At 43.8% G+C, this 21,235-nt stretch overlaps 1 protein-coding gene across 1 annotated transcript; it reads left to right on the plus strand.

Moving 5' to 3' along the window:
* Positions 1–4,352: 4,352 nt before the first annotated feature.
* On the plus strand, positions 4,353–18,408 carry LOC116947858 (heterogeneous nuclear ribonucleoprotein L-like). The gene is made up of 14 exons (XM_032964064.2): positions 4,353–4,518; positions 6,241–6,359; positions 6,999–7,239; positions 8,220–8,305; positions 8,422–8,518; positions 8,645–8,717; positions 11,201–11,275; positions 11,461–11,505; positions 11,853–12,127; positions 13,689–13,810; positions 14,408–14,609; positions 15,885–15,942; positions 16,311–16,406; positions 17,112–18,408. The coding sequence occupies exons 1-14, from the start codon at positions 4,447–4,449 to the stop codon at positions 17,186–17,188; spliced, it is 1,638 nt and encodes a 545-aa protein (XP_032819955.2). The 5' UTR covers positions 4,353–4,446; the 3' UTR covers positions 17,189–18,408.
* Positions 18,409–21,235: the final 2,827 nt, after the last annotated feature.

Consider the following 21,235-nt stretch of genomic DNA (forward strand, 5'->3'; position numbering starts at 1 on the left):
TGCTGGGGGGGGCACCGTTTGGTTTTCCATAGAACTGATAAGTATGCGTGCATTAAATTATCTAGTGCGGATAGGAGCCGCTAGGGGGCACTGTTTAGTTTTCATACAACTTATAAGTATGGATGTACATTACATTCTATAGTGCAGATAGGCGCGGCTAGGTGTAGTTTAGTTTTCATACAGCGGGTAAGTGTGAATGTACAATTAATTCCCTAGTGCGGATAGGAGCCACTTGGGGGTACGGTTTAGTTTCCATACAACTGACAAGTATTGATATTCAATACATTCCCTAATGCAGATAGGAACCACGATGGGCATTGTTTGGTTTGCATACGACTGATAAGTATGGATTTACAATTCATTCCCTATTGCGGATAGGAGCCACTAGGGGTACGGTTTAGTTTCCATACAACTGATAAGTATAGATGCACAATGCATTATTGAGAGCGGGTAGGAGCCACTCGGAGGAAGATTTGGTTATACAGTAATGTATTGCTCATAATAAAGGCGTTTGGGGTGAGATCGTGTCAATATGAATGTGTCGTTAACCCACCACCACCCGACACAGCCAATTAGTCAGGTTTATAATTTCAACAAAACGTTTCATATAGATCATAATTCAGCACACTCGTGCGTTGGAGAATAAACCCACAACGTTTGCAATTTGAGTACGACGTTTCGCTGGTGATTACAACAACCAGCTTCATCAGGCGATCTGCCAGGATTGTGAAGAAGTCTTCCCGTTTTTGGTCTCAAAGAGACCACGGTGATGTGAGCCTATCAGGCGCGAATATCAGAGGGGCATTAATGTATAATCGTATACATTACAACAGGATTGTGTTAATCTGAGAATATGCAATGCCTATTAGCGGTTGGGTTAGTCACAGTTAACATCAACGAAGCCGCGATTTGAATCAAAATGTTGGTATCGAATTTTCAGCCTGTGCTGTATTTGAACATCACTTTCCATATTTTATCTAAATGCTTCTTATTAGGCTGGAAACGTTTTAGTATTATTTTTCATGAACTTACTTTTGTCCAATTATTTTTTTTTACATCGGTTTAAACGTTGGTAGTGGTGACAGCAATTTCAAATAACTTCACGTAAAATTGCTGTAAATTGTTCAATGGTTTACAGAGGCGTTGTTCATGCTAGGGGCGATGGCCGGTGGTGGAGAAAATTAATGTCCGTGCCAGCCAAAGAACTGAATGTGTCGGAGAGTTTCCGTCTACCCAGGAGATGGAGCAATGAAATCACACCTCCGATTACCACGGTTGGCTACGTACGGTGCGAAAGAAGTTCAACATGGGTACAAATCCATTATTACATCGCAGGATCATGAGAGATGGTGACAACTTGGGAAGGATTTCATCCAGCAGTGTATTGATCATGGCTGCTGCTGATGATGCTCATACAATGGACAGACATTTCCTATAGATATCGAGTGTGAAGATGCCAGACGGAGGCTGTTTGAAAACGGATGCCATAAGAAACTGGGGGTGCGAATTGCACCTGTGAGTGAATAATTTGAAAGGTAGATTTTGAACACTTCGCCATCTGCGCTCGAAGGCTGGCACCGTTCCTAACGTAATTATGTTGATGAAATGCACAGCAGTTTATGACTCCAACATCTGTTCTGCCTCGTAAAGCAGCCCTGTCACGATCTATGTGCCTGTTATGGATGCGCCACAGCCCCACGATCAATGATGGCACAGGAAATTCGAGCAATGTGTTTCTGGTGGGTATTTTTTGTTATTGAATTCAGCACCATCCCTCTTGTGGAATCGTTAAAAAAACTGCAAGGAAGACCTCCACATTAGCAGTTAGCTCCTGAACATATTGCGGCCATACGCAAAAATATAACTGCCAGTCAACATACACAAGCAGACTTTTCCTTTATGTCCTCTCACTTCACTCCCAAATAATACGAAACGCACATGGCTTTCCCGAAAAGCACGAGTAATTCACTAGTTCATGCAATTATTAATTACTGCACTGCATTGAAATCATCCATTGTGCGCAGCAACAAAATTAACCATCTGTCCCTCACTGCCATACAGTATATGTTTAAAAACCACAGTAGATCACGTAAGCTGTGTCTTGTGTCAGATTTCATAGTACGTTCCCAGAGAATTTACAACCAAGCAAAAAAATGCAATGCAACACTTTACAGCTGTATATCTTCACAGGGAGGGCGTTTAGCCAGCTATAAGGTGACATTTGCAAATGCATCTGAATATAAATAGGCCTTAATTATATCTGTAAATCAACGTGACACGATGGCACAATTCTACATTGAAACATAAAAACACAACATAATTTCACATCCTTGCATGCACCCTGAACAAGGTTCAAGGATTTACTGTGTTTTAAAATGCCCGATGGTTTTCGGATGACATTTCGCTCGGCGAATTTCTTCAGGTGCATGCCTCGTGTCTCTTCGCTTGTGTGCTACTGATGTTGCGTTTTTTTATTTTTACCTTGGCATGCGCCACATAGGGTTTTTTCTAAAGCCAAAAGGATGTGCTGGTGTGTTTTAAATATCAAATGTCAATCCTTTTCACCGGAACAGTTATGTATAAGTGCTATTTCAGGAAGCTAAACGTTACATTTGCTATTTATAGCGGTTTTGTTGATTTATTTATTTGCACGATTATCATCAACATGTAATTCCACTTACCATTGGACTTTCAAGCCGCATTGCGCTACAGTACTATGATCCATATTTGTCTTTGGATAGGCCACGTGGTAGCTTGCCAATTGTTTTTTTTTTAACTCACCCTCCACCACCCGACAAGATTGTATAACGACGTTATTTATACGTGCCATGGTATCGATCAAATTCTGATCGATACAGCTCCTCTCGCCGGTGGCTTAAGGCTTTTCAAATAGCTTTGAGCTTCATCAGGTGGTGAACTTGGAAATTGAGTGCGGCTGCTTCATCTGACTCTGTGCTTAAAGTATCCGCCGTGACATCTTCAACGGCCGTATCAGTTCGAGTGTCGGGGGATTTGCTGCATCCAAAAGTGGATTGATCATTGTTGATGAGACTGACGTCTCGAAGACACTGGTGTGACCGTCAACCTTCGATTAGCACGCTTGGCTACGTACGGTGGCGACAAAAGTTCACCATACATCAGAACATGCATTCATACTAGAGGAATCCGATGAGCTACAACGCTCTTCTTCACAGATGTCCAGCAGGGTGGCACGTAGTCAGAACGTTACATACAACCTCAACAGGCGGATGCTCACATCTCCATCACGAATGGATAACTAAAGACGAGCCGCAGGAGTGCGATTGTGGCCACGCTACCCAGTTTCAGTTTATTTATTTTGGTATAGCCCTGTGAGACATTCGGCTCTTGAATCGGGTGCAACCACAGCAAACAAAAAAACACGAACAAGAAAAACATCTTAAAGTGACTATGTGTGACTGTGCAAACAGAAAATCCATGGAAAAAAACCCAGCAAAATATGCCTGTAAAAAGCACCGTACACCAACGCTGTGTGCAAAAAAATCCCAGTGGGATCCAAGTCAAACAACAACAACCACAAGACAACTTAGATTAAGGCCATCAGTCTAACTCCGTACTACAACAAAACAAACATGTCCAAACCAAAAAAACGTTTTCCAAATCACCAAAAATTAAAGCCATAATTGCAACGTAACAGTGATCACAGGGACTGTGACCGATTTTTTTTTTACAATAAACTACATAAATAACATGTAACACCAAATCCTAGACCATACGGTGAACCACCGGTATCTGCGGTTACTTCAACGGAGGAGGAATAGCAAAACTATATGAGCCCTCCTCTTATGAGGGCCCTCTCGTCGCGGCTAGCCAGGCATCGACACGTCGCTCCTCAGCGTATTTGCCATGCGCCAACCTGGGCGTGACACCCAGTAAAAACATGCAACCTTGGGAAAATGTTGGCATGTGGTCTGAACCGTTGGACCAACGACGGCCCCGGTGTCAACATGCAAGCAGCAAGACGCAGGAACAACGGCAGTACACGCCGGTTGTGTCCTCATACCTGTCGATCCATACGATTTACCCCGTATTGTTATTGTACAGGGGAGACTTTGTAGGATGAACGTTGATATTCGCAAGGGCACGGGGTGACCAGTAAGGTCTGAATTGGTCTGTAATAAGTGAGGGCGCTCATCAGGAGTTGACGAGTATGCGTCCTTATGATGACTCATCGGCAACAATCGCCAGCAATGTTTTTCGCGTTTACGAATTCCCCGCGTCTTATGTAAAGTTATGCTAATTAGAAGGCGGATTGGCCAATCGCAGTCGCCGATTTGAGATGTGCGGGGACGCGTATGCAAATTGTATTCGAAGATACCTCGCTGGGTCACGTGGTGTGTCCGCCATTTCTCCGTCTTCACCACCGGGGTATTGTTGCGATCGCCCAAGTGTCGATTTCCAGGACAAATGTCTTCTTCGCGCTACTACGAGGGCCACCAGGCCAAGCGCCAACGCACCGACGACGGCCACAACGGACGGGTGCTTATTTTTTTATATATATATAAAAAAATGTTTTTAATTGTTTCATTTTCCGCGGTTCGTCACGTCGCGGCCTACCTCAGGCTTCTCTTAGGGTCAGGCCTGCATTGTTTGGCGGGACGGTTACGAGGGAAGATTGTACGCGCGTGCCTTTGCCATCGTGTAACTGTTGATATATCTGCGTGTAATTGCATTTTTTTATCGTCCTTGTGGACGTGGGACGGTAAATGAGCGAGTTTTTTTTGTGTGTGGGTAAGCCTCTGGTGTGGTGAAGGACTTGAATCGGGCAAGGCCGCGCTCCGTAACACGTGTTTATGCAGCAGCGGAGAATGTACGATTGTAAAACAACTTAACCTTTTTTTAATCGTACATTGGCATCGGATCGTGCAAACACTACTCTTCGAATACAGTGATGGGCCATGTAGTGTATCGCGTCGTGGACCGTGGTTATTAATACTCATGCGATGGCAGACTGCGGAATTTTACGTTCGGGTTATAGAAAATTGTGGTAGGACTGCAAACATCGCAAGGAATCGCAGGTCGCCCTAACTTTGCTCTAATATAATATATTAGCTCTAATATAATGTCTTTTTCAGCAATCAACGATTCTAGCGCCTGTTCGCCGCGATCAATCTCGGAACTTTAAATTATGTAATTTTAATTGGAAAATAGGTCAGGGCTCAACATCTGTCGAAAGCAACCTCTTCATACTAATGGTGAAACATGCTCTGTATATTTACAAATCTGTTTTAAGACGCACTGAATGAGTGAAAAGGAACAAACTGCACAGCTAATGGGGAGCATACTGTGAACACTCCATCTACATAGTTGGGCTATGAGAGAAATCCTTCAGATTTCACTGGACTCGTGTGAATTAAATATGACAATTCCGATCGAGTTTATCCTTGGTGGAAAGGCAGTAATTAAGTGTATTTTTTTCTTTTTTTTTCTACCTACGCGACTTTACCAAAAGAACCAAAGAGTAGTAAATTAAGTAATTCCATAAAGCACACATTTGGGTAGATTGGACGATATGCGTTGAATGGCTGAATGTGATTAAGTACTTTTAATGTGAACAAAAGTTAACGAATCTGAGTTCCACTATGAATGTCCGTCGCTGGTAAAGTTTCCCCCCCCCCATCCCACAATTGTGAGACTTTTTACTTACCCAGAGCGTAACAAAAAAGTTGCTCCTTCTGATCACGGTGCCCGGTCGTTGTTGGGGTGCGTCTCGGCGAGGATTAGAGATATCTTTGGCCGCTAGTCTTTGAGGATTCCTATAAAAAAAAAACCGCAGTAAGTTCGGCGTACGGCGCACGCTTGTAACATAACTGCCGAGTGAGTGTGTACCTTCACCGGATCGGGTATCTTCACTTTTACGGGTTTTCAGAAAGCAGCTGCTGTGAGGTGCAGTAATGATACTTTGTAAGGTTAAATGTACAGTAGTTCACGTGAGTGTAAAAACGATGCGAAGAGTTATTCTTGAATGTAATCGGTACTTGGAATCTGGTGCCGAATAGGGTTTTTTTTATTCCTGTTTTGGGGCAAACGCGTATACCATCCTGTTTAAACAAAAGTCAAACAAAGCGAAAATATTCTGGCATGCTTTTGCTGCCTGTGGCTATTAAACGAGCAACTACGTTTCTCGAAAGCTGTGTGTGTATGTATTAGAGCAGCTGCTCATCCGTGTTTAATCCTTGGTACTCGTGTGTGCGCGTGCAGGAGAGCTACGAAGACCCGTTGAAGCCATCCCCCTCCCCCGTGGTGCACGTTCGTGGCCTGGCGGAGCATGCCGTAGAGACCGACCTTGTCGAGGCTCTTCAGCACTTTGGGCCCATCGGGTACGTCTGTGATATCACACTTTCCATTTTTCTAGTTGTTAATTAGAACTTTGTGTTGCACACCAGGCCTAGTATTAACTTGTGGGTTTTGTTTCTTCTTAAAGAATGTGGGTGTGTGTGTTTTAAGCTGGGTGACATTGTGGCAAGAGTCTTGACGCACAATTGGAAGATTGCAAGTTTAAATCCCTGGCAGGGCACCACTGGCTATTGATCCTCTGGGGTTAGTCGTTGGTGTTCTATGGGCACTGGCTGCCGACATATAAATATGGAATTTCCACCGCTGGCTCAATCAAGTACGAGCATCAACCACTCCCATCGCTTATTTGAGCAGGTCGGCATGACTTTCTAATTATACTTAACAGGAAAGGGCCTCTTTCTGTGCCAAAAAAGGCCTATTTGAACACTGTTTTTACAGCATCGTTTGTTGTTGCAGGTAAAAGTTTTACTGGTTTGACTACTTTGGGTCACATTCACAGGGTGTGGCCCATTCAACAAGCGTCGCTGGGTTTTTTGTGTCAAAGGCCAAAAAACACTCCATTTATACGATGTGGAGGCCCATTCAGTGCACTATGTAATTTAGTGTGACTTTGACGTGTTTCTTATTATACAACTCTGGTGTCACATCCTCTGTGGTCACAGGTACGTGGTGATCATGCCCAAGAAGAGGCAGGCCCTGGTAGAGTTTGAGGACCTGGAGAGTGCTCGCAGCTGCGTCACGTTCACCGTGGGCAACCCCATCTATGTGAGCGGCCAGCCGGCCTACTTCAACTACTCCACGAGCCAGAAGATTTCCCGCCCAGGCGGTGGCGAAGATAGAGCATCCTCTGCCAACCACATCTTGCTATTCACCATCATTAACCCGGCTTACCCCATCACCACTGTAAGTTTGCAAGGCAGGTTGCAACACATTCCCCGTGGGTACACTGAACATGCGATGTCTTGTGTGAGTGATTTTTAGGTGTCCGTGGTGACTAAAACTGCTCATTAAGGCAAGGTGCAACAGTAAAAAAAATATTCATTGTCTTTCGGTAAAGTCACGTAGATCAGGCTGTAAAAAGAAAAAAAACACTTTACCGAAAGACCCAAAGAATATGAATTCCTGCAGTCACGAAAGCTTTAAGTCAAGACGTAAAACATTTTTTTGAAGCCACAAAAATTTTTGGGCTATTTTGAAATAGGTTTGAAGCTTTGTTGCACAGAAGAAAGCATGGAAAGTTCTTTTTAGGTTGGTCGTCTTAGTTTCCTCACTGTTACGGTGTTTTAAAATGCATGGCAGTGATGTAACTGCAACAAGTTGCAGTTAACTAAACGTCCAATTTTTTATTATGCTTTTATACTCCTGTTGGATAGGTTGGGATGTTGTCTGGGGGTTTGTGTGAACAGCCGGTAGCAACATATATTTCATCATTGTAAAAATGAAAAATGTATGTAGACATTGTACTGTTATTTTTTACCCATCTATAGAACAACTGACAAAGTTGGCACATTTCTTGTATTGCAGTATTTTGTTATCTTAGGTCGATGCATAAAAAAAATTGAGGGTTGACCATACATAATGTTTAAATTCTTGGTTGAATTCTTGGGCTTTATATAATTATAGGTGTTGAGTAATGCCAAACTCAACTCAGAATTTTTAGTTTTAAAGAAGATATTTAAATTTCCGATAACCATTTAAACACCATTTTTGCTATATTTTCACTAAGTTTGTATGGAGGACATTTTTATCTCATTTTCTTTTAAAGCTCCAAGTTTGCCTCTCGTTCCATATCAAAGGTGGCTGGTTCACACTTTTGTGATGGCAAACGTCAATGTGATTCTTGCACACACTCGCACAATAACTGCTTGTTATTTTTGTTCCAGGATGTGTTGTACACCATTTGCAATCCGTGTGGCCCTGTGCAACGTATAGTCATCTTCCGCAAGAATGGGCTGCAGGCCATGGTTGAATATCCTTTTTTTTGCGCTCACGAGTGCTTGGCTGTGCGGTTTGTACCTTTGTCAATGGGTGTGGGAGTGGAAATGTCCAGTGCGCGTATGAAAAGTTGTCCTTAACATATCCCACGTTTGACTCGGTGCAGAGTGCACAGAGGGCAAAGGCCTCTCTTAATGGTGCTGACATCTACTCAGGCTGCTGTACTTTGAAGATCGAATATGCAAAGGTTTGGAATTCACATTAACACGTGTTTCTTTTTGTTGAATATTTTTGTAACTTGACATAACACTGCATGGAGCAGTGGCATGCTGTACCCGCTATGTGAATGTCATTTTTATGTCTTTTTCAACAGCCGACACGCCTTAATGTGTTCAAGAATGACAGCGAGACCTGGGACTACACCAATGCAAACCTGGGAAGGCAAGGTGAGACTTAGCAATGTCATAACTACATCAAAACACATTTTCATTAAAATGCTATTCATCATGACTTGGGCTCCCAGCAATCACTCTGCATACCAAAATTGATATGTATAACATTTTTAAATGGTTCGACACAAAGGTTTGAATGTTTTGGTAAATGTTATTTAGTCCAGCAGTAGCACAATCAACCTTAGTTGCTAATTAGCTGTATACTGTGGGGTGATATTCTGGGAGTTAAAACAAACATTTACATCTAACTGCTGCTTTTATGGCTTGCCTTTTAAGTTCTTTCCAAATCACAGATCCACTGAGGTTTTCACACCAGATGTACATGGAGGAACCACTTGAGTGGGATGCATTGCTTCCACCTTTTAATCTTTAGTCCTCACTTCAATAGCTGGCACTTGCTGAGTCACAGGTTCGCACCTTCAAGCAGAAGGGGAAAAGGGGGTTTACAGATCTGCACCTGGAGCCCGGCCCTACACCTCTCTGGCCCCCCCTCACAGCCTACACCTGCACTTACCTGAAGATAGCGAGAAGGGCAGACGCACAGTCTCTCATGCTCTTGAATGGGGGCGGCAGCACCACCCCGCGTGCCGTAAACACTGGCAGAAAAAAAAAAAACATGGGGGCGCACGGCTGCACGGGTGGGTGTAAGGCGCCCTGAAACACAGCACCACAGAAGATGGAGGAGACGCGCTATCGCTGTCGTAACGTTCACGTTTTAAACAACCACGCCCGGGCTGTGGAGGAACCACGAGAACATCTGCACTTCAACAGGATACATTCTTCACAGCCCGCACTGAGACTCCAAGAGACTTAAGATCCGCCTGCATATGTGCACTACTTGCATACTAAGCTGGCACAATGTGCACTGGTGCTGCACAGCATTTCATCACATCTTGTCTTCCATGAAGCTTTCAGGTTTTTAAAATAAAAACCTCACTGATGGCATTCCTCCTCCTAATGCTTCTTGGCATCTGCGTACACCGAAGACCACCACTAGGCTGCACATGGCACATACGAGAGGAGCGCTATCGCGTGAAGCTAGAGAAATCCTTTCGCAGGCTCAACATCCACTACAAAGTGCACGCCCCACAGCGTCCTGCGTGGGCCACGCGCAGGACTGTCCGTTTGTTATTTTTCCTCATGGAGAAGGCATGTGACACGGCGGCAGCGCACCCGAAACACCGCTTAAAGAGCTCTCTCAAGCCTCAGTCACCCCCTCCGGGCCACGGCACCACAAGCGGGGGAGCCACACTCACGCAGAGAGAGGGGACATCACATCCCAGAGTGGGACTGACTGCCAAGCAGAACTGACTGCAGAACATCAAGTACTGATGACGCATGGAACATTTTATTATTTCGTTCTTGTGTTTTAGGTTATGTAAGAATTTAATGAGTTAAATTAATTTGTGAATCTTAAAATACGTACGACTATTTTATAATCTGTAAGCAGTTACTTTGAAGCAAATTATTTTTGTTTAGATTAATATATTTGCATTGTTTGCTTAATATTCAGACTTTAATCTTGTGTTGAAATGCTTCAAAATGACAGTGTTAGAATAATTAAACAACTTGTTTAAATTTGAGTAGAAATTATGTTGAATATTTGAGTCTTAGTCTTAAAGGATGTGCAGTTTTGCTGACTTTTAACCTACCTTGATTTCCCTTAAATTTTATTTCTTTTACATGTACAGTTAAAATGTGGCTTGATACCTAACTGTAGAATTGCATTGGGTATTGTTTAGCAACATGATTTGGTACTAGTGCATCCAGTTGTTCATCTTTTACTGCCAAGGCAGCCATTCTGCAGATCCTTTTTTTGTTGTGCAGTGTCTTATTTCTGAAAATAGTATTTTGATAGCTAGTTTTTTAGGGTGGTTGCCGAGCAGGGTCTGTATAATAAGTGTTGCTGGTGTGACGCAGGAGAGAATGGGCTACCGCCAATCTGTTTGTGCTGGGGGACCGCCCTTTCAGCCACATTATCTTGCTGTTGAGGCCTAGCTGGGTAAGGCACTGTCGCAGATATTCCATTTGTGGATGGTCATGCACAATCCCTGCGTAAGTAGTGCATACGCATTCCACCACCAGATATGGGAAAACCCCCTTTATCCATAGAGCGCTACTTAAAAGCGGACCTGTATGCAATCGCCACTGTACACCTTCATATATCATGTATACCAATAAAAGATGACCAATTTTGTCGCGTCTCTTTTAAAACGCACACTGCCACCCGTTACATGCGCAGTGTAAACCGTCGTATTTCTGACCTTTGCGCAAGATGCTTCCCCCCTCTCTGTTTGCACTATCTGTTTTCTAATCGGTATTTCTAAAAAAAAAAGTTAATTATAATTTTTGTTGAGCAAAAGAACATCTGTGCATGAACAACATTATATGGGTTTCGTTTGCAAGTTAAATCATCTGCACCGGTACAGTTTGACCCAGGTGGCCTTGTGTAACGCCACGTGTGTTTCTCGACGTAGATGACAAACGGCAGAGAACGCCAGCGCTCCTCGGAGACCATCCCAACAACGCTTACGGAGATTATGCAGAATACAGTACGGAGACATTTTGTTGCACGTTTGATGTCTTGGCATCTCGCCCTCCTCTACTACCATGAATGTTTTGCTTTGCCATTTGCCTGACAGTTTTTTTATGGAGTCTTTATTAGAGCCCTTGGGCTCCACGTTTACAAATTAAACCAAGTGTTGATCTTTTTACTGACTGAATTTATTTTTTTCAGATCAAGGATACCAAACTGAGGAATACCCTCCTGGGACTGGATATGGTGAGTTTTAATCTTTTCCTGCTATTGATGTATCTCCTACTTGAAGTCGTTTGGCACAAATTATTGTTTTGCAGATTGTTACACCTCCCATGCACTTGGATCATCTGAGGGTGAATGACAAGTGTAGTACATGCACAATGTTGTATACCAAGTCAACGGATGTGCATCGGCACTGGGGCTAAAATTGTAGCTGGGCATAAAACTGATTACACCCTTTGTGTCATGTCCGATTGAGAATGGACACCTTGGATTACTGATCACCGAAGGGTCAATAAGGATAAGGCGGGTGTTTGGGGGGGGGGGGTTAGATCTCTAATTAATATGGCCTGTATTTGTGTCCATTGCAGACTACTCAGGGCAGCATCAGGGTGGTGGTGGTGTTGGTGGCGGCGGAGGTGGTGGTGGTGCCTACCAGGGCTACCAGGGCTACGGCCAGGAGGAAATGGGGGCCCCGGCACGGATGGGCGCCAACCGCATGGGCCGTGTAGGCCCTCCCCCCATGCACCACCAGCAGTCGGCTCAGGCCACCAGCAAGGTGCTCATGGTGTACGGGTTTGACCCGGAACGCATCAACTGCGACAAAGTCTTCAACATCCTCTGCCTCTACGGCAACGTGGAGAAGGTGAATGGGCGGCCGTCTTTTACATTGTGTCTCTCTCCGTTCGGCAAACTTGGGTCATTTGGAAATATTTGCGTGTTAATTCTCTAGGGTTGTGTGCTTGTAACGGATGATATCTGTTACCTTTTTTTAGGTTTGTCAAATCAGCTTTCATATAAGATTTGTAGTTTTTGATTGAGATCCTTTTAAATGTTTGTCAAGTTTCGTATTGGACAAAGTGTTGTGAAGCAATGCGTTTTACAATCCGTGTAAACACCTTGTTTTTGTAGATGAATATGGGTGCTTCAAGATAATCCACTTTATTACATAGTAAAAAAAAAATCTGGTTAGTATAAAAAACAAGTGAATCCTTTGGATTGATGCATAAGCATATATATAAACACCCAAGTTTGTAATTAAAGTTGCCTTTTTCTGTGGTGGTGTTCATGATGAATGTGGTTTGGGCATGCGTTGGGTACAATGTTCACCTCTAGCAAAGTATTTTAAAAGTTGAATGTTCCAGTCTAATATCTGCTCAAACCTCTCATGACCTATACTAAATTCTTCTCGTGTGGAGTACAAGAATCAAAGCTATAATTGGCAATGAACAGTCCAATTTGGTTCTGATGTTGACAAGTGCACTACAAGCATTCGATTGTTTGCTTTGACATTCAACAAGTAATTTTGCAGCTGGGTTGGGTGCAGTAAAAACATTGGCATTATCCTTTTAAGAAGTAAAATGTCAACCATTGCATCATTTGCGCCAATTTGTCACTCACTCGATCGTTTGCATTGTATTATATTTTTTTGCGCTTAGAATTAGCCCGAGAGGGTATTGATGGTGCAAGTGAAAATCCTTGGTCACCTCCGAGTAGAACTTGTTTTGCATGACCTTTCCCTAACCGACATGTCCGGTTATGCCTGGTTGTTGTGTTGGATTGCTTGCTTGCGAGAGGAGTCTGTTTCTTGGCCATTGCATAGCATTCTTAACACGTGGTGATTTCCCCGTTCGCAATAATAGTAAATGAAATATTATTACATTCATAATTCATGTTATCATGGGACCTCCTTTACCAGTGGCAAAATATGATAATAGGTTTTGCCCCTTTTTTTCTGGCAACAAAACAGGTGTTGAGATGTTAAAACACCAAACTGAAACCTTTTACAAGGAATCATCTCTGCATACACCACAACACTTGTGGTCAGAATGCAAACCAAAAACACTCTAATATATGCATTGTCTTTGAAACTGATTGGTCTAAAGTTTTTTTGGTTTGCATTCTGACCACATGTTGTGGTTAATGCAGACATGATTCCTTGTAAAAGGTTTCAGTTTGGTGTTTGAACATCTTTACACGTGTTTTGTTGCCATAAAAAGGGGAAAAACCTATTATCATTAATGTTTAACTTTTTCATTTGTTGATGAACAATTCAAACATTGTAGTCTCGTGTTCCAAGGCATTGATGTTTTGACCTGTGGTCGTGTGATTTTTTAATTACCATCAATCGTGCTAGGTTTGTTTGTGCGCTCGTGTTTTTCGAGCTAATTGACTCTCGTCTTGTGGTGCCATGCACGCGTGCTCAGATTAAGTTCATGAAGAGCAAGCCCGGCGCGGTGATGGTGGAGATGAGTGACCCATTTGCTGTGGACAGAGCCATTCACCACCTTAACCAGGCCTCCATCTTCCAGAAGAAGATAAACCTTTGGTAAGTGTGCCAGTGTTTTGTGGTTAAGCTGCCGGTGTAGGTAAGACATACCATAGCCATCCTAGTTCAGTGTTTCTCAAACTTTTTTGGTCCGCGGACTACTCGGCTGATGCAGACAATTGTGCGGACCATTCAGTGCCCCACCTTCGGTGACAATGCATTCACTTGTCCTCCGCACCTCCTATGAGCAAAGGTTGGCAACGTATGGTACGAGAGAAGTTCAACATGCATAAATACTTGTAATGCAAAATTATTCATGTTATTGAAACAATAAAAAAGGTTTTATTAGGTGGGGGTCATTTGTATCCGAGGGTTTAGGATAGTTTAATCAGGGTAGTTTACCTAACTACATTTTTTCATTAAATATGAGTAAAATATTAATGTCTGAAACAAAGCATAAACATTATTTCCTGATAAACCTGCATTTGCATCAGAGGCCCCACGGACCACCTGGAGGAGGGGTGGAGTGTTGTGGATCACCCGATGGGACGGGGACCGCACTCATGGTATCCACTTACCTCGTTGGTGGTATTCTGCAGATCTTGACACGCTTGGTTTTCCAACATCTGCATGTGTTTTTTTGGGTGCTTCTGGCAGCGTGTCCAAGCAGCAGGCCATCATGCCCAGCCAGTCGTACGACCTGTCTGACGGCACGTGCAGCTTCAAGGACTACACGGCGTCACGCAACAACCGCTTCAGCAACCCCGAGAAGGCGGCCAAGAACCGCATCCAGCTGCCGTCCAACATCCTGCACTTCTTCAACGCCGCGCCCGACGTCAGCGAGGAGCGTTTCAACGAGGTGCGTTGTGGGGGGGCTCCTGTTGTTGTGTCTGGCCTCTCAATGTATGCATGTGTATGTTGAAGTTCTTTCGCACCGTGCGTAGCCAAGCGTGCTAACCGGAGGTGCGTGGGAAGGACAAGCTGAACACAAAGCAGTTTTATAGAAATGAGCTTTCATTCTCTTTCTACAAGCCAGAGAGGATTGCTTCATTTTAACGAGGGTTTGTGGGGTGCGGGGAAACTTTTTATTTACTGATGGCGAAATACGGTAAAACCTTGGATTGCGAGTAACTTGGTCTGCGAGTGTTTTGCAAGACGAGCAAAATTTTTTAAATAAATATTAATTTGATAAGCGAGCGAGGTCTTGCAATACGAGTAGTAGTATGTGTACGCTTTGTCTGCCAAGCGTCACGTGATCACAACTGATATACGAGTGAATTTCGATTTAAAGCTTTCGTGACTGCAAGGATTCATCTTCTTTGGTTCTTTCGGTAAAGTCACGTAGAATGAGAATAAAATAATAAATTGATTATTGTGTTATTTTATTTTATCAATTTATTATTTTATTCTCATTCTACGTGACTTTACCGAAAGAACCAAAGAAGATGATATACGAATGCTTTGGATTACAAACACGTTTCCGGAACGAATTCTGCTCGCAATCCATGGCTTTACTGTAGGGCCTTCTGCGTTGAGCCCACCCGTTGGTAGATATTGCAGTTACTTCTGGGGGAGCCCCTTGCAGTGACGTAAGTGACTGAAGTAAAATTAGAAACACTTGCCAGCTCAAATGTTCCTCTTTGCTTGTGGCTTTGATGTTTGCAGCGACAGACATGACTTTGCGGGATGTTTCAAATGTGTAGGCCACGGATATTTTTAAATTATGTTGCGAGTCGCGGTATAGTGGGGCATTCCTGATATGATGTAAAGGCTTTTCCTGGTTTAATGAACATTGCTTTTGCCTACATTTCACATTTTTTGGTTATATTTTTATGGTGTTTAATATCAAACACAGATGAAGGCCCTCCCCATACTTCCAGTCGTGGGGTTTGTATGCTTTTGGAGGCTGAGAGTCGAACTCAAGTTGCTCTGTTCCCAAATCGCTGCAACCACCGCATCACCACTCCTCCACCCAACCCAATGCTTAGCTATATGTTTAGGTGTGTGGAAGATGTATATATTTTTTATGAGTGCTTAACCATCTGATAATTGGAATTGTGGTTTGTCGTGAAGGATTTGGAGTTGTGTTGTAGTTGATTCTTTTAACCATGTCTTTATTGTTTTTATTTAACAGATGTGTGATGAATTTGAAGTGAAGAGGCCCATGTCTTTTAAGATGTTTGCTGGAAAGAGTAAGTAACAATGCAGTAGTTCTTATCCTATGTAATAAATGTATGTTTTAACACGATGGCGGTGTCGAAACTCTGGTTGGGTGGTCTTGGACGTCCATCGTTGGTTTAAGGTCGATGGAGTACCGTTTTGTAAGAATTTAACATTGGTCATGCGGTGGAGCAATATGAACGTGGAACAGTCTTTTTAACCTCTGCGGGTAAGTTGAAGTTTACCTCTGGCTGTTTTTTTTTTAATTACCGAGTTACTAACATAATTATGTACTGGAAAAGTTGCATATACAGTATTGCTTACTATATAACTACTCTTGACGTTGGTTAATATGTGTACATTTGAAGCATTGTGACAGCAAAGTGCTTCACTTTTTCAGGTGATAAGAGTGCATCTGGCCTGCTTGAGTGGGATGATAAGAATGATGCAATGGAGGCCCTGGCTCTCATCAACCACTATCAGATGAAGAACCCCAGTAAGTCCTGATTGATATACCATGTGTGTGTATGTCACACATGGTGCTTGCCGTGTTATACCCTGTCTTGTTGAAAAAATAATAAAAATTACTCCAGATTAAGATCCTGTTTAATTAGAACTGGAGATGTACGATCATGTCGAGACATGTTTACCAATTTTATTGTGATTGTTGCACGTCCATGACTTCTTGGAAAGGTTTGTTATTGCGGGCGCTCCGTCATAACCAACAGTGGGCTTCAAGGACTCGGAAGTTGGGGGAAAAACCCCCGAGTCCTCGTTTCGAGCGATGAGTGTCTTCCCTGAAAGTTCCACATTAAGTGCACCATTTCCCCAGAAGTATCGCAACGATAAAGATTGGCGAGATACGGTGTGGTGTGCGCACACGCAGTGAGGTTTTGGGTACAAATGACTGAGCGGCGTACCCTATCATTCCTCGTACCGTATCACTGCACCGTTCGGACGCGCAGCTCAAGAAAGTAGTTCGTCGTCGACCGCTCACGAAGAGTGTTATCACGGCGCGCGTTCTGCGTTTTATAACGGTGCGCGTTCAGCAAAAAGTATTCCAGAGTGGAAGAACCGCATAGCATGAACGCGTTGTGTGCGTGTGAACACGCGTTAAGCGAGGATGTGCCGTACTGCCATGTGGTGACCCATTGGCACATCGTTTCTCTAACGTGTGTTTTTTTTTGCGTGTGTGGTGCAGCTGGACAGTTCCCGTACACACTGAAGCTGTGTTTTTCTACATCGCAGCACAACGCTGACCACGCCAAGGAGCGTTAAAGGAGCCCGCAGCCCACCGTTAATCATTGCTTTCTGTTTATGGTGACTGTTGAACAGTGATTTAAAATGTGCTTTGTGTTTAAGCTGATATGCAGACATTGAAACACTTTTTTTATTGATGTAATGTTTTGTCAGATTGCTGAACTAGACAAGAAAATAAAATGCATAATTAGGTTTTAGTTATATTGTCAGCTTCATTTCTTTAACCTTTTAGTGTTTCGTTATGCCGAATCATTGCATCCATCAACAACCAGGACTTTGACCAACCAGGACTCCCCTCTGACTTGCACAGCTTCCTCCATCAATACTCGTCTCTGCTCCTCTTCTGTCCCCACCATATCCTTCTCTCTCCCTCCTGTGTCCTCTGCCCTCAGCCTTGGTGTCACCTTTTACTCTTCCCTCGCTTTTCCACCCCACACTTCCGCCGCTACTAGCTTCTGCCGCTTTCACCAATTCGACGTCCGTAAACGCCGCCAAACTCTCCGGGCTTGTTCGATTAGTACGGTTGGCTCCGATATAAGCACGGTTGGCTACGTACGGTGCGAAATAAGTTCTATATACGTTCTCTGATCTTTACCCATCTGGAATCCTGCAATTTTCTTCATGGTGCCTCCCTGCCTCTACCCTCGCTTCCCTCCCAACAAATAAAAAAAACATGCTTCTCCACAAATTATTTTCAATCTCCCCCTATAATTCTCTGCCTTTCCACTGGTTTCCATTCATCTTTCTCAAATACTTGACAGCCAACCTTTAGAGCTCTTAAAATCCTCTTCCCACCTAATCTTGGCTCATCTTCCTTGCACCCACCCCTCTACTAGTTTACCGTCTCCTTGTATCCAATCATGTTTTTGGTCATCTTTCCACCCTTCCTACAATCAACTTTATAAGTAACGAGTCCCCCCCTCGGGCTCATGTTCCCCTCTTTAAGACGTCGTACTCTTCTCCATGGCCAGTTCTATTCCCTTCCCTCACCCCCTCCACTCATTCCCATCCCCTCCCCTTCCTATTCGTGATCCCAAAGCACCTTTATAGCTCGCTCAATCCTTGCACGCCCCCCCCCCGCCATCCAAATCATTCTGCCACCTGGTTTTTTCTCGAGCGTGTTGAGTGATGGCGATCTATAAATTATGTTAAACGAACTTTTTGATGTTTATGGAAAGATCACTCAAATGCTGACATGTTTCATACTTTTTAAGTATATGTATAAATTACAAAGCATCCGTTGCCTCGTTCTTTCTGTTCTTTGTCTAAATGCCACACTGGGATTCATGTAGCTCACTGTAAATGCATTACTGTCGGTTTAGAATTGGTTTTTGGCAAGAGGTGGAAACGTATAGTACAAGCATAATCACGTGACCCTGCAGTGTTAGAATTAACCAAGACTGTTATCATATGTCCTGGTGACCAATGGGCCCATCGGTTTACTTTGGAAAAGTTCAACATTGAAAAACGACCTTAAAATATTTACAGTGTGAACATGTACCTGGCTATAACTACCAAACCACCATCGTGAAGAGAAACGTGCAAGAACTGAAGAATATCAGGAGTGTGACTGCATTTGCTTGCTTCGGTCTTTTAGGCGTCCTATCAATGTGGTTACGGTTCCTGACTTGCGACCAAAATGTCGAAAGTTGAAGTGTCTGATGTGAAAGTCTGCAATTTTTTTGTGGATTCGTAAACTTTAGGTCCGAAAGCAGTGTACAGGTTAACGGTGAGATATATTAGCTGTTGCTTTACAAATTTAATTTCCTCCACTTTGTCAAAGCTGCAAATTGTGAGTGCTGTTCCACACTTGTTTTGAGGAAGGCGTTCAGAAACGGGGTTTTACTTTTCGGTCAGTTGTGCATTTCACTTTTTTTTATTTCCGTGCATCTGAATGTAGGGCACAAGGAAAACCTAAATCGTGCATTGTGTCGCCTTGATTCACTAAGCTGTGGCAGACGGCACTTGAGTCCCATCTGTTTCCTCACCCGTATATTGTGGGCCTCAAAATCCCCAGACTGGATGGTGACTCGTGTGCGTATTTTTTGGTTGGACGTGAATCGCACGAGTGCCAACGTGGGTGGCCCTTCGGCGATTCGTTTCACACCTTGTAACCTGGACACTTATAACAACTTATAACAATTGCATTTTAAATTTCAAAATAAGTTTGTTAAATGTTTAAGTTGTCTCCCTGTTTTTAATCGAGTGATGTGGGCAGTGCTCGTTTGGCTGTCCTGAGTGAGTGGTGGAAATTCCACATTCCTGTAAGTCGCTCCATTTTCCTTTTTAAAAGCAAGTGCATACTTTGCAGGAAATGCTGATGCTTCTGTTTGTACTCTTGAAGTGTACTGAAAGAGCATGTAGCTAATGCGTTGGTAGTGGCCATATGGGTTGGTGTGACTAGTTAATGCGGTAGACGCAGACAAGACCGCTGTCATTTGTCTTTTTTGCAAATTACTAAAGTTTGTTGCTGGTTTTGTATCTCGGATATGTCGAATCTCCTGGTCTAGAAACCCCAACACGGATTTCTGCAAGTGTTAGGGGGTACGAATGTGATTTCACGCGCCTTCTACCTCCACTCTTTGGATAGTTGGGCCTCGTAGGAAAATAAAACATTTGATGTAAAATCGCGTGTTACAGAACTGTCTGAAAACCCCTATTTTTGCACCCGAATACATCAAGACGTACACACACTACCCCCCCCCCCCCCCCACATCTATTAGGTTTCCAATAGGATTTATGCCCTTGTTAATATGATTTTATTTCCCAAGCGTGCGCCCTAATCCCCACCTCTATCGTCACTGGATTGATGCCGCTCACAACATTGCGTTGCCGCTAGAAGGATCTGATGCGACAATCCGGGCCATCACGTCTCGCCTACGTGCCTCTAAGCCTTATTAAGGCAGTAGTTGCGAGCGTGCGTTTCTCCTGACAAAACATTCCTTGACTTGAAGACGTCAACTTTTACTCGACAGGGGCGGCGGGGGCCTGTCAACCTTATCAATTGATTCTGTTTTAGCTCTATGGTACCATTCTACCGCAAGTGTCTAAATCAACTTTCCATTGCCGGAGAGTAGAAACGCTCACTTGTAAATACACACACGCGCACGGCCGTAGGAATTGTATTGGTTTGGGCAACTGGCTATTGAATCTTCGCATCGCCTGGCCTCTCGGGTCAACCGCTTCGCCGTCGGTACATAGCTTTGACGACTCGTGCCCACCCCTCCCACCCGCCTCGAACACCCGGCTACGATGCCGTCCGTGATGGTTGCGACGAGGGGACACTTTGTGAACGCGACTCCGTCGATGCTGCCCGGACCTGCGGGGGTGGAGGGCCCTCTGGACAAGGCGGGCCCGTTCAGCCCGGAGGCGTACGCCGCTCTCACTTTCGCGACGGCGACTATAGCGCTGCTGGGCGTCTTCTGAAAAAGCGCTTGTGCTAACGCTCTTCTTAAAGTTCAAGGCACGGTGACATGTTTTTTCCCGCTATGTTCGGGTGTCTGTACAATCGATGGATCGTGAACGTGCGTGGGTGGGTGCTCGTAAATCCAACACTGGAAGCAAGCGGGTTGGTGGATCGGTCGGATGGAATGTCACTCGATCAGTCCGTGGGAAGCTCGTGTGACGGACTGACGAAGCAAGCGTGTCGTCTTTCAGAGCCCGCTGCTGATAAGCATGTTGATGTTTTACGCAGGCCAAGTGTCTAGCCGTTTTAATTGTAAATGTGTACGGTAGTTGCAGTTATTTAGCGTCAATATACTAAATGCCTCTGTTGATTGACTTTAACATAGCTACTTCCGTGACCAGTTACATGCTAATCCCTCACACTAACATCATGCTAATCTCCCAGTTACATGCTAATTTCTGACTTTAACATCCTGCTAATCTATCACATTAACACAGCTACTTCAATGCTAAATTATTCTGTTGATATGTAAACTCCTTTGTCAAGGCGCTCTGCTCCTCCCACCCAGCTTAAGAGACGCTGCCAAGCTTAGCAGTGTTCATTGAAGCGCTGTCTTTCCGACAGTTCTGTTTCTTCACCTGAGGAAGGCTACTTGTGTT

The sequence above is a fragment of the Petromyzon marinus genome, chromosome 31, assembly GCF_048934315.1.
Source record: "Petromyzon marinus isolate PM22_M1 ecotype Great Lakes invasive population chromosome 31, UKy_Petmar_22M1.pri1.0, whole genome shotgun sequence".
In the NCBI taxonomy this organism is placed as follows: domain Eukaryota; kingdom Metazoa; phylum Chordata; class Hyperoartia; order Petromyzontiformes; family Petromyzontidae; genus Petromyzon; species Petromyzon marinus.